This window comes from Zingiber officinale, chromosome 2B (assembly GCF_018446385.1).
Source record: "Zingiber officinale cultivar Zhangliang chromosome 2B, Zo_v1.1, whole genome shotgun sequence".
NCBI lineage: Eukaryota > Viridiplantae > Streptophyta > Magnoliopsida > Zingiberales > Zingiberaceae > Zingiber > Zingiber officinale.
Genome location: NC_055989.1, coordinates 16213653 through 16227839, shown reverse-complemented (window position 1 = coordinate 16227839; position 14187 = coordinate 16213653). Strand labels below are relative to the sequence as shown.

Sequence of the window (14187 nt, the reverse complement as noted above, 5' to 3'; positions counted from 1 at the left end):
TCAAACATAATATGTGAGATGTGTGCAGTCAAAGATGATTTTTGACAAATATAAGATTAATAACTCAATTATAAGAAAACATCAATACATATTTGACGCATGCAAAAAAGGTGTAATCAACATCTAATAACATAATCAAATATAATCCATGTCAGCATAATTATTGAGAGATTTATTCAATCTACTAAATCAGAATATAGTAAAACTAATTCAATCCATCAAAAATAAAAATCAATTCCAAGACACGAATACACCAAATGGAAAAAAATAATTAGTATCCATTGCTCTTCTACAGCAAAATAATAAAATACACCTACATATTTTTTTAACTGAATCAATCTTTCATTGTCCTCCTTTACAAAACAATTGCTCAAAAGTATCGATCATATTCAGAAGCTCTCCCATCACAAGATCAACCTTAAAAAATAAAAGCATTATTATCATATAAATTTTAAAATAAATATTATTTTTAAATAAAATCTACAATAACGTGATAGTGTTGGACCAAAGACTTCGATCTATAAGCACCCTCAAATGGCCTACAAAACTGATATTTGTATTTTTCACAAATTGTTCCTAAAAAAATAAAGAATAATATTAGTTTCAGTAATACTAAAATATTTATCAACTAATCTCACTATTACTAACCATTTGTTCCTTTTTTTTTCCAAAATAAACGTAAAGAAAATTCTAATAATCTTGGCTTACTCCCTTATACAGTTTCCTCTTTGGCACATCCTTATTTTGCAATCCATCGAGCCTCCTCATCTTACACCTTCGTTCTCGAATTGCTCTCATGGCGAGCCGCTCCACCTCTGCCTTCACCAAGCTGATATATCAATTTGTTCTTTAAAAAAAATCATTAATACTTAGGTTATTATTATTATTCTTATTATATATTTAAAATAGCATAATATAATTTTCCAAACTTATATCAAGACGATAAAAAATGAGTTATTTTTCAACCAAAGCCACATCCTCCCAAACCGTAATACGAGGAGATATTGTATAATAATTTGAGCTATTAAGTTATTAAACCATTTTCCAATTTCTTCAACACTGCCCCTTAACTCTTCAAACTCAACCTCCAATTTATTTTTTTTTTCACTTTCTCAATATCTTCTCAAGAATTTTACTACAAGATTGCCCTCCCTATGTTGTTTATCTGCCTCCATCCTCTCTTGATCATTTAAACTAGACATCCTGTAATAAAAAGAAAAAATAATAACATGAATAAATGAATGACATTATAAATCATGGAATAAATGGACAAAAACATAAAAAATCGATAAACCAACAGTAACATAAATAAATATATTTTTTACTTCTTCTGATGTCATTAGTTTCATTTTCAATGCTATCATCATCATCAACTTCAATATCATCATCATCTTCTTCATTATATTCTTCTAATGTGTCATCCTCAAAATTGTCATCATCAACTACAAAATCACCTATATTGTGCAACAAATGATCAATATTTATAACCTCAGTTGATTCGATATCATCACAATGGAAGCTGACATTCTCAAACTTAGGTACTTCTACCACCAATTTCAATGATAGTAAATTAATTTCTTGCACTATGTGAGCATCGATACTAGTTGTGTCAACATCATTTTCAACTTCAATATTTGGATAGTCCCACAAATTCCGTGGAGTATAAGCCTGAACCACTTTTCACATTAGGCCATTCTTGATATTATTTCAGTAATGCACTGATTTCGTCTGTGATGCAAGTATAAATGGATCATTCTTGTACTATTCTGTTCTAGTATAGATGCTTGTGAATATATTATCTACTTGAATTCTTCTTTTCCTAGAATATATCAGTGTCAAACCATTTGCACTTGAATATTAATACTCTACAATCTTTTAAATAACACAACTCTCTACTTCTTGAAGAACACCATAGAAGTTTTGCCCTCCTACACCAAGAATACCGCTATTTTGTGTGGTTCATCTCACATCTCGTTGTTCCACAAGAAACTTAATTGCATTGATAATAGCAGTAGAGTATGAGTACACACTTAAATCGGATCTATTAACTAATGCATACAATTCTTTTGTGACTTCATTTGATATCATTGCTCGCATTTCATTAACCTAAAAAATATTTAGAGAAGTACGATACAAAGATTTAATTTGATTTGAAATTACTCAATTCAAATACAACCTAATTTTATTTAGGATTGAACAATTTATCACATTGACTTTAACATGCTTTTTACTTACCTTATCCCTAAACCACATTAGAAATTCTAATTTCTTGTTATTGTTCAACATTCCGCACTCCCTAATTAGTAGTAGATCATTTCGATTCTCCTTACATTTTAAAATATTATTATTAGCTACATGAAATTTAAAATAAAATTATTAGCAAATAATATGAATTTAGGTAAATGAAATAACTGAACGAGTTATAGATGATTTAGGTGAGGTATTTTTCAACTTCTTGACAAGTATTTACGTACATACCACTCTCCCTTACTCCATAAAGAAGGTTCAAGAATGTTGATCTCTTTCTTGCCCAAGGGTCGATCAACATGTTTGAATATAAAAATAACTCGAGAAGGGCATGTATTCATCCTATCATTATTTTTTTATAGGCGATTTTATCGGATTCGATATCTTAAAAATACATCGAGCAAAAGGTTAAAGCCTCTTCAGTAATTGATCCCTCGCTTGATTATTAATATATTATTTGTAGATACCCATAACTCGTTTAATAATATAATATATCCATCTAAAATATAGGACCATCTATTATTACCTCTTGTGGTAAATGAACAACCAAGTGAACTATTATATTGAAGAACACTAGAGGAAATACTCTGTTGGAAAATTTGAATGGAAATGTGACTTGTGAATTTTAGTCTCACAGTGAAAGAGAGACTTTACGATTGATTCATAGTAATTGGAGATGAAAATTCAAGGCTTAAATTGTACTAACTTGAGGATTCTTTTGTAATCTATACTTCTGGTGTAGGATCAGTCAGATCACGATATGTCCGCTTAAGTTAGCCAAGAAATACTACGTGTCTCTTTTGGATGCTCAAGTAGACTGAGCGTTGCCACGTGTGTGACTTGTCGCTTAAGCAATGCCACGTGTGTGACTTGTCGCTTAAGCAAAGCCACGTGTTTGGCTTGCATGCATGCCACCTATGGTTGCTTGCTCATGGCTCATGAAGCAACGTTACTTGCTTTGTTTCGCTTACATGCACACCACCTCTTGCTCATGAAGCAACTGATCCTTGACATGTGGAGATGACGTGCTAGATACGTTGACAAATGATTGACCATCATAGGACTTTTTTCTTCAAAAGAAAATTTTCTTTAGATCTTTTGGAAAAAGGATCTAATAAAATATCAGTATTTAAAAATTAGGGGAGTCCTAGTGAAGATTTTTCGAGAGAATAGAATTGTCGATGCTAGTGAGCGTATCTTCATCATATAGAGGATTTCTCTTTTACATCCCACCTCACATAATCTTCACAATCCTGAGGTGACAAGTGTGTTAGAAGTTGTTAGGTAATGCACTATAATTATTTAAGAAATCTTTTTCCTACCCACATATATATCTCTTTTATCATTTATACTATTAGTCTATTGATAGGAGACATAATGATCCCTGAAGAAGGTTTCAGGAAAATATTCTCTGACACAGAGTTATATTATGACAAGTTATCGGGATATTATCTGCTGAACATGATTCGGCTGGTCCTTAAACCCACTGCTCTATTGAAATGCTGTTATTGGTTGAATATAACCCGACCAACCCTTAAACTGACCATCCTATTAGGATGATATTGTTGACTGAATGGGTCTCGGCCGCTCTTTAAGCCGACTACCTTGTTGAGATGATGTTATTTGATAAGTATATCTTGATTAGTCCTTCAGCTGGCCGCTTGATTAGAATATCTGTTGAATATATCTCAGTCGGTCCTTAGCTGGCCGCTTGATTAGAATATCTGTTGAATATATCTCGGTTGATCCTTAAGCTGACCGCTTGATTGGAATATCTGCTGAATATATCTCGATCGGTCCTTAAATCAGCCGCTTGATTGAAATATCCCCCAAATATATCTCGACCGGTCTTTAAGCCGATCGCTTGATTGGAATATTTGTTGATCTTTAAGCCGTTCTGTTATATTTTGCGTGGCCTTGAGACATTCGCTTAAAAATGATATAATGTCTTAGTCATATTGAAAATCCACTTAAGGAATAATATAGTGTCTCATGCTTCCTGGAAGTCCTTTTGATACCATATGCTTTGTTGAAATTTCACTCGGGTAATAATACAAGGATAAGTGCTGCAAACTCGGTCGTCCCTTTATCCGCCTAGGCCTATAAGGGATACTAAGAGAGATGCATCCACACTGTGTCATTTCCCGGTCGGATATTTGAATGGTCGGATATTTTATGACCGAATATTTGTAGGATCAAAGCATACATGTTCACCCGACTTTAAGACTAGGCAGATACACGTACGTGCTACCCTTTATAATTAGTCTGTTATAGATCGAGTCAGTCATTCTGGCCAATGCGTACGGCTGGCCGACTTTAATCTTGGCCGCCCCAAAATCTGACCACCCTTAGACAATAAATTCTCTGATTCACTTGGCCTAAGGGATGACCATCGTTCCCCAATCAACTTAAAACCTGGTTTAGTAAACCTAAGAACCTTAACACTAGGCAACTTATCCATATCAAATAAGGAGATATTACTTCTTTTGGAATAGGACTATTATCTTATCTTAAGAGAAATGATATGCATCTAGAAGTTGCATCTCGAAATCCCATCTTGACCAACGTGGATTCCTACGTGGACACTTCCACGTCAACACTAAAAAATTAGTTTTTTCTCTCTGCGCCCATCTCTCCGCGCTCATTTCTTGCCGCCTCACTGCCCTAAATCTCTCTACTCCCGCTCTCCGTGCCCATCGAGCTCTTGACGCCTATCCTAAATCTCTCCGCTTTCTGCTCTCCGCTCTCCGCGCCCATCGGATGCTCGGCGAACCTGGATTCTTCCTTTCTCTCCGCCTCCTTGCCCTAAATCTCTATGCTCTCCGCTCTCCGTGCCCATTGAACATCCGACGAACCTGGCCCTAAATCTCTCCGCTCTCTGCTCCGTTGGTGGATGTTTAAATTGTTTGAATCTCTCTGCTCTAGCTAAATATGATTAACTCAAGAACAAATGGTCAACTTTTAAAATTGATACATTAACATTTATAAAAAACCATTAACAAAAATTACAAAGAAATCATATAAGACGAAGAAAAAAAATAACATTTTAAAAATTGAATTTGAATAAATGATGAACTGAAAAATTAAATTTTACGGAAAAAGAGAAGATTTTGTGTTAAAAATTGCAAGTAAAAAAACAAAAAGAAAACTAAAACACTAACAAAAAATAATTTAAAACAAGCTTGTAAATAGTTGCCATTCACAAATCTCTCATACTTCGAATACATATAAATCATATGCATAAAGAAATAAGCAGAACAAAGATAAAACATGGTGTATAAAAAACAATCATAAAAAAAATCTTACAAGAAAACAACTTTTTACTTTATGAGGCCCAAAAAAAAATTCTTATCGAATCCAATTGTTTAAAATTCTTGTCCAATCCAATCATTTCACAGTCAAAACAAGTTTAATTTAGTAACACAAGCAAATATCTAAAACAGGAGATATAGCCGTTAAAGAAAATTTAAATATAACTAAATAAATAATAAAAAAATTAAAAGAAACTGAAATCAATAAAGAGAGATTATTAATAATGGGAGTGTCTTTAATTTAGAGGTGAGGCAATGAGTTGTTATTAGTGACGTGCACAGGGACAAGTGGCGCACCCAGAATGTCGAGAAGTAGCCTCAGATCGAATCTCGAATAACTTGATTCGGCAGTCGAAACAGGAGGAGCAGAACAAAGCCAATGAACCTAATGCTCGTTCCACGATTTTTCTGTATCAGTTGCAATTAAATTTTGACCCTACCGACCCTGCTTCTTCTTATTAACAATAACTTTCTTAAAATCTTTCACTTGAAGCCACTTTCTAATAGAAAAAATCGATTTGAAAAGGGATGATTTGGGGATTTTAGGTGGGGATAGAGTGTCGATGATTTTTAAGGATTTTGATGGAGCTAAAAGATGAGCAGTGAGGAATGTTTTGGTGGGAGAAAGAAATTTTACACGTTTATATATACAATAATTATTTAAATATATAATATTTATAATAATTAATAATAATTTACACGACGTAAGGAACTTTCACCACCAACTGCCTGAACATGAAGTTACAAATCAAGATCTAACTGAAACGAACTCTCTTCATTTCACGGGTTCCATCATGAAATACAATGAGAGTAAAATATCCTATCCTCGAATTACATTCTGTCCGTCATATGTTCGTTCGGATGCTATGATTTATCTCTCTTGTGATGATCTTAGGTCGTATACGTCGGAGGCGCTGGGGGTGATTTTTTTTTTTTTTTTTGCCACAATGAGAGTAAAATACACTGCTGGTTCGAATCGTTCGATCCATTCACTCATCCTCGACAGGGGCGGATCCAGTGGGGGGCGGCATCGGCGGTCGCCCCCCTTGCCGGCGGTGGAACCCCTAGTATTATGGGATTTCACCGATAGAAATAAAGGATATCGTCCCTTGTTTATCATGATCTATCCTCTATATTTGAATTCCTGGATTCATTACTTATCCTCGACTTATTGTATCTAGTATTAATTTCTTGCTACCATTTCGTGGAACAGTAGAAATACGTTCTGTTGCCGCGGTGCTTGAGGATGATTATATCTTTATTTTAATTTTATTATAGGGTTCAAGAGATGGAAAAAAAAAACTATACTCCATTATCATCGAAAATAAGCAAAGGGAAAAAAAGCTTATATAAATAATTAAATGGAATATATAAATTATTTATATACGGAAGAATTTGAACCTCTGAGCCAATCGTGGTAGATAAATAAAAATTAATTGATAGTTAAATTTATTTAGATAATGTAAATATTTATTTATCTCAATATTAATTGTATATTTATGGATAAGAAAGTAGTTATTTTAAATATTTTAAATTTATTTAAAATATATGATTGTTTCTTCTCAAATAATATGTAGATTAAAAATATAAAAATTTAATTATAAATTTAAAAATGAATTTATATTATACCGATTTTTAAATAGAATTGTAAACATATTAAAATAGAATTTTTATTTTACATTAATTTTATTTGGTCAAATTTAAAACATATTGACAAATGGGTTTTAATCTGTTTTTGAAATTAAATATAAAATATTTCTATTTCAAAATCAGGAATAGAACTATCACTAATTAATTTTTGAAATGAAATATTTCATCATAAAATAGAAAAATAATTTTCAGAGACTAAATTTTTTATCTTTTAGCTATCAATCCCTACACCAAAAAAAAAAAAAAAATATATATATATATATATATATATATATAAGCGCAATTAAAATTTAACTCGATGTCTTATTTAAAAAAAAAACCTTTTATAGCCTGGCAACAGCCTAACTTGAGTCCGAGCCCTGAATATTTTTAAACAGGAAAGTGGGACTTTTATTGGGCCTTAAGAAACTGTATAACTGAGTCCCATGTCTTCTTGTCATTCGATCGATAACTAAATTGTCCAAAAAAAAAGCACCTATTTCGCTCGATTGCTTCCTCCTTCCGGATCCCTAATCCGCAACGACGCGAATATGATTATAGTAGGAGGAAAAGAAAACATGATAATTCTAATTAATCTCATTGATTATCTCTGGGGATGACAACTATAGTAGGAGGAAGAACACGAAGGGAGAGGATATATATAGAGAGAGAGGGAGATGGAGGAGAAGTATCTGGATCTGGTGTTGGTTCCGCTGGGCCTTCTGCTTCAGGCTTCATTCCACACCTGTCTTTTCATCACCGTCGAGAATGATCCCGATCGCACCGTCATCGCCTCAACAAGAAGGTCCGGCAACACCGGGTTGATACCATGATGAAGGTCGGTCAATCACTCTTCTCCCCTACACTCCCTTTCCCTTTCTCCCTCTTTTCCGATCGGCATTTTTTCTATTAGTTTTCCATTTATTTCGATTTTCTTTTTCTGCTATTGATCAACAAATTTGATATTGGAGTAGACTAGCAAAAACAAAACAATTGTCATCCTGTCTAAGAAGATTTCCCTTTTTGTTGGATTCATTCATTGTTGGATGCTGATCTGTGCCCGTGGCAGAGTTCTGAAATTAATTTCTGAATGATTCCTTCTTACGCTTCATTTTGTTGAATTTCTCTAGGACACTTTTTGATCCAATTCACTTGAAAACATTATGATTTTGTTGGATAAATTAAATTAAGCATTATATGTCAAGTGACTAGATAGATTATCCTAATTCTTTTGCCCTGCATTTTAATTATAGAAAAAAAACACGAGAATACATTATCAATAAACAATATCGATAACATATTCGAAATTTATAAGCTTTTTTATTCCGGATTATAATTTGGATATTAATATATAAATAATTTGGTGGAAAAAAAATACTTCTAATTTATATAAAAAAAGTTATAATATTCTTATAATATTTAAAATACACTAGTTTAATTATAGCTAACAACTCTCTATATCATACTTTTTAATAATATTTTTTACACGTTTATTTAGTTGTGCCCTCGTACCATTAGGCTGAGGCCCGGTCATGAATTATGTGTGTGGCCTCATAGTTAGGGTTGAGTCCCGGGGGTTTGTTAAGTCGCGCCGCCGTAAGATCAGTTCAGAAGCTCCGCGTCTCATGCTCTTCTGCGTCCACCCTATATGATGCCCTCCGCCATGGCTCACCCCTGCCGTGGCCTTTTCTCTGTATCTTCCCTCTTCTATATCCGGCCACGCCCCTGCTCCTCCTCTCCCCTTAAATCCCTTTTCTTGCACCCCTTCCGACCCCTGCGGTTGACTTGCAGTAGGATCAGTTCAGAAACCATTCGCTCACAAAGAGCAGGAGGGTTACATCTTGGAGAAGCAAAGCCGGTTCATCCCGGTCAAGGCTTATGATGACGGTGATTTCTGCGTTTTTATACGATACATCTTGGAGAGCTGTAGGTGTATCTCTTGCGTTTTTATACGATTGTGATTTCTGTATTTTTTTGTCTTTGTTGATTATGATGACGGTGGTCCTGTTGAATTATTTCAGGAGCCTGCAGACTCAGAACACGTCCAATGATGACCCCTTGCATCTCTGATATTATAATGTCAAATAACGATGCTGAAGTAAGTTTTTTTTCTTTTTTTGCCGGTTGATAGATTGTTTATCTCAGTTATGAAGAGTTACTTATCGTCGTTATTTAATGATGTTCAATTGGAAACATTTCTGCTTAGTGACTAATAGAAAATATTGCATATCATATGTTTGGAAGTAGAATTGGTGCTTATCATGCTTTCTTAATTTAAGTGATAATATCAATGCTGCCAATCGTGCATTAGTTTCATTCTGCCAAGTGTCAAAACAAAAACAATTCACACATGGCCAACACATCTATCAAGTCTTTTGATATTTAGCAATTTCAGCATTAGAATGTCTTTAATATATTATGCCCCTCAATTTTCAGTTGTGACAAGTAAATTGTACTACAATGAATTGGAATGAGACCCTAGATTCAAAGGATATATATGTTTTGGTTGAGTATGTTGAGTATGTTCACTGTAAAGTATTAGAATCAGAATTGTCGTTAGTTATTTTTCTTTTAGCATGTGCCATGACCTTCAATTAAAAATTGTGAATTTGTTTTTTTTAAATCCTAGTAGACCAATTGGGTTTATGTAATGTAAGATTTTTCTCTCATGCTGCAGGTTATGAAGAGTGGTTTTGCAAGTGAGTTTTTGTCATTTTAGTGTGTGTGATAATTATCTTATACTATATCTAATTGATATAGTAGTTTAAAACAAGATTTTAACTAAAAATAGTTTTTGTCATAAGGATGCAATCCAAGTTAAAATTCTTTAATGCTATACACTGACTTTGGTTTTCCATGCAATTTCGTTGAGATGATTTTTTGATTATCATAAAATCTAAAGTGTCAAAAATTCAAACTGCAATTAGAGAAGTCAAACACAATCATTAATATTTTACAAGTTCAATAATAAATCAATATAAAATAAAATATTTTTATTTAATCATCAAGTAATGAACTTTTGATTGTAAAAATATTTCATTTTTATATTGATTTATTATTGAACTTGTAAAATATAAATGATTGTGTTTAACTTCTCTAATTGCAGTTTAAATTTTTGACATTTTAGATTTTATGATAATCAAAAAATCATCTTAACGAAATTGCATGGAAAGCCAAAGTCAGTGTATAACATTAAAGAATTTTAACTTGAATTGCACCCTTATGATAGAAACTATTCTTAGTCAAATTTTTATTTTAGACTACTACATCAATTAGATATAGTGTAAAATAAATATCATACATACTGAAATGTATCGGTCTTCAGATTTTATTGAAATTTTACTATTGAAGGAATGGTTACATAGTAAGTTCTTTTTAGCATACATTAAAATGATTTGAGATTTTTTTTCTACAAAATTCAGTGCCATATTTTTTAAAAAAAATTATAAGATCTGTATTATTAGTGCTTTTAATATTGTAATTTGGTCAGAAATTATTGCTTAGTAGTATTACTTAAGAAACCCCGAGGTAACTATTTACCAAATCCTTTTAATAAAATGATTAACATGACCTTAATGGATAAACAACGATGAGTGGTTAAGGAATACTAACAAGTAATGAACCAACCAGTATAAAATAGCCATTGCATGGGCCAACGTGTCTTGACGTCCTTGTAGTACCAAATGAACTGTGCCTTCTCCCACACATTGTATAGGAAACTGTCAATGGTCTCTAGGCCAAGGTAATTGGCGCCATCGAGCCAGTCGGGGCACAAGATCCTGACCTCAAAGTGCACGGTGCTGCAACTGCAGTTGCCGTCGAAGGTGTAGTAGGAGGTGCCATTCCTCCACTCGAGGTTGTAGAGGATTGTACTCTGTTGGTGTTGGATGATCTTGAAGTTTTGGGAGTTGGGCCAATCATACTAAAGGTCGACGAGGGAGAGGGTGCTGCTGTTGTCCCTGTAGAGAAGGGAGTGGAACTGCAATGGCCTCGACACCGGATTGGCATCTAGTGAAGTTCTGAAGGTTGCCGATGGCGGGGATGACAAAGTGGAAACTGAGAGGAGGAGAAAGGTGATGAGGAAGAGGGGCACCAGCGATAAGTTGAAAGGGGTAACCTGTAGCTGATATATAAGAAAAACAAAAACAATAGAATTTGGTTGGGCTAACTAATTTTTTATGTAGCCTTTTGCACTTCACAATATGTTTTTTATAAATACCTTAAATTTTCGAATTAAAATTCAATTGATACTGACTATAATTTATCATCGGTGATGACAATTTTCCATATCATTGTTGTGTCTTCTTCTTTGCCCTTTCCTCCAAACCAAATCTCCACGCATTTTTAGGGTTTCACCTCTTTCCTCTCTTTGATGAAATCCTCGCCGAAGCTCTTCTCCTCAATGTTGTCCTTGCCTCCACTCTTCTCCTCGACGTTGTCCTCACCTCCGATCTTCTCCTTGACGCCATCCTTGTCGCCACTCCTTACCGGATAGCTCGATGTGACTTCCAAGTTCCCTTTCTCCTCTCGGTGAGCCCGTCCTCGCTGCAACTCCGACGTTTCCTCTTCTCGGCGTGACGTTTAAGTGATTCCCTGTCTCAGGAACAAACTCAGCTTGCGCCGTCCAACACTAGGAATGGTTTCTTTCTTCCCTAATGGCGGTGAACTTGGTCACGTTTGTTGTGGCCACTTCTTGTCTTTTGTTTAAATCTTTTCCCTATTCATTTAACTTTGTTGGATACGGATTAACTTTGTTGGCGTGGTGCGATTTGGGTACCCGTGTTGAATTTCATAATGCAAAGCTTCATTGTGGAGATGACGAAGAAGTTGATTGTTAACTCCAAATCATCACTGTGAATTAAGATCCTCAGAAATTGGAGACGAACATGAGTTTCATAAAGTATATTTTGTAGATTAAGAATATCAGGACTGCAGGATTGTTAAGTGCATCCAAAAAAACAAAGAGTTCCTTTCATTTTGTCGCCATAAATCAAGATATTTTATTTTCTGCATATATCCATCGATTTGTAATTATGGGATTAATGCATTTCTTTTCGATCAGCTTTAGAGCTACTTTGTGATCAACTTTCTTTGTTTTCCTTCACTGAATTTTCAGGATATTTGAATGCCCCTGCTGCTGATACGCGAGGAAAGCCACTCTAATATGGTCATTATCGAAAGGCAAGTATAAATAGGATAGTTTAGTATTATTTTCTTCACTTATCTGTACTTTAGATTCTATAAGAAACAATTCAGTTGGAGCGTAATGCTTAACACGTTCCTATAGGTGAAAGGAATCAATGGTATTGAATAAAGAGATGGTAAAAGGTAATATAATACCCCAGAGGCCCCAAAGAAGATGACTGGCGAGAGCATATTTCTCGATAAGCTGCAGCATTATCTCGACTTCAGCCTCGATCAACTTTTCACCTGGAATTGTGATAATTGGACAAAGAGACAAAGAAATAAAAAAAGGGTAGTTAATCCATGCTTCAATCATGGTGCTTCTGACTCCAGTGGAGTAAGGATGTTTGTCCTGATATTCTATTTATATTACCTAAAGAAGTTAGATAATCTGAACAAATCTTTTTGCTCCTCGACATGTGTTTTACAAGAAAGAATATCACGGGTATAAACCTCAATAATAAGACTATATGGAAACATATATATCACAACAATCAGCAACCTGGGTACTCGTTGAAATCCAAAATGTGAGGTGTTTGTGTATGGTAATCAGCAGCCATCTCACAGAAATGATTGGCAAGATCATATGCGACAGGGTTAAAACTTGCATATTCGTAGTCCTACAACAAAAAGGTAAGAAAGGAATTAGAAAGCACATTTTGCATGCTTATAAATGCTCGACAGAAAAGAAGGGCTAGTAGGGAGATTGAATCAAAATGCTAAGAAATCTGAGCTAACCACAAAAGACAAGACTTACTGGACAAGTGAACCAAGAAGCAAGATCTCATCTCCACATTAAACAGAAGACTTCGTAAGTTATTTTTAATTGCAAGTTCAGAAGGTTAGTAAGAGTGTAAGATGATGAAAACACCAAAAATAAAATTAAAAAAATCTAATAAATGGGCTGGATACCCTTCCATAGATGCCTGAGGAAAATGACAAGTTTAGCAGAGACCAAACAACAATAGGTATAATTTCAAAAAATAAGACCACAAAGATAACTTACAATGATTGTCCCTTTTTTGTCCTCTCGGATGGGTCTAGTGGCTACACCTTGAGATCTGAGGTTCGAATTTTAGTAAAGTCTAGGTAAATACCTCCTTTATATGCTAGTCACTATTTCAAAGACTAGTAGTCATCCGTGCTTTACTTCCTCCATGTTGATCTTAAGACGAGTTGACCAGAGCGCTGGGGACAAGCGTATTCACCTTTTGCCACAATGATTGTCACTTGTTTGAACTCTTCGTCCATCATGATTTTGCCATATTGGAGATTGATGTGGATATGGCTTAGGGTAGAAGAGGAATTAGGGAAAAGAGGAGGGGTACTGTAGCAAGCCATTTTAGGGCATTGTTCACAGAGAATCTTGGGGGGGGGGGGGAGGGGCGGCTTCGTTCGGGCTTGGTTGGGTGCTTTCTCCCCGTCGCCAGGGAGAGGGAGCTCTCCTTCCTCCCTTCGGCTCATCTCCTTTCCCTCTCCTCAACGTCACCTCCTCCTCTCCTCTTTCTGAATTTTTCCATCACCTCACAGAAGGGGGTGCGTGAGGAGCTTAGTGGGGCTTTTTTCCGCCGCCAACAGAGAAGAGGAAGCTTCTCCCTCTCTCTCTCGCCGCCACCCTCACAACGCTGGCGACAGCCACTCCTTCCTCCTCCTCCTCGCGACAGCCACTCTTTCCTCTCTTCTCTCGCGGGACATGCCTTACGCGGAAGGGGACGGGTGCCGCCTCCGCTGTCTGAACTCACGAGCACACCGATAGTAAGGGCATCTCCTTCCCCACGCCGAGTGCCAACGCCGCTAGGGAGCCACTTCCCCTCAT

At 35.2% G+C, this 14187-nt stretch overlaps 1 protein-coding gene and 1 long non-coding RNA gene across 3 annotated transcripts; one reads left to right on the top strand and one right to left on the bottom strand.

The window, feature by feature from the left end:
- The first annotated feature begins 8706 nt into the window (after window positions 1–8706).
- On the top strand, window positions 8707–12370 carry LOC122045410. 2 transcript variants are annotated; one of them, XR_006129980.1, is made up of 4 exons: window positions 8707–9113; window positions 9209–9285; window positions 9865–10551; window positions 12304–12370. It is a non-coding gene; the product is annotated as an uncharacterized LOC122045410 (long non-coding RNA). The 2 variants fall into 2 exon arrangements; XR_006129981.1 differs by having other exon boundaries at window positions 8707–9117.
- Window positions 12371–12468: 98 nt separating this feature from the next.
- LOC122048174 (probable choline kinase 2) lies at window positions 12469–14187 on the bottom strand. The gene is made up of 4 exons (XM_042609770.1): window positions 14114–14187; window positions 13590–13698; window positions 12874–12991; window positions 12469–12617 (listed from the first exon to the last, which is right to left on the bottom strand). Exons 1-4 carry the CDS (start codon window positions 14185–14187, stop codon window positions 12469–12471), a joined length of 450 nt encoding a protein of 149 aa, XP_042465704.1.

Excerpts from the sequence above, each read along its gene's own strand:
- LOC122048174 (XM_042609770.1), bottom strand. The coding sequence starts at position 14,187 with ATGAGGGGAAGTGGCTCCCTAGCGGCGTTGGCACTCGGCGTGGGGAAG. Across the intron at positions 13,699-14,113 it reads CCCTTACTATCGGTGTGCTC|TACCCCTCCTCTTTTCCCTA; the intron begins GTGAGTTCAGAC and ends GGCTTGCTACAG. Across the intron at positions 12,992-13,589 it reads TCAAACAAGTGACAATCATT|GACTACGAATATGCAAGTTT; the intron begins GTGGCAAAAGGT and ends TTTTTGTTGTAG.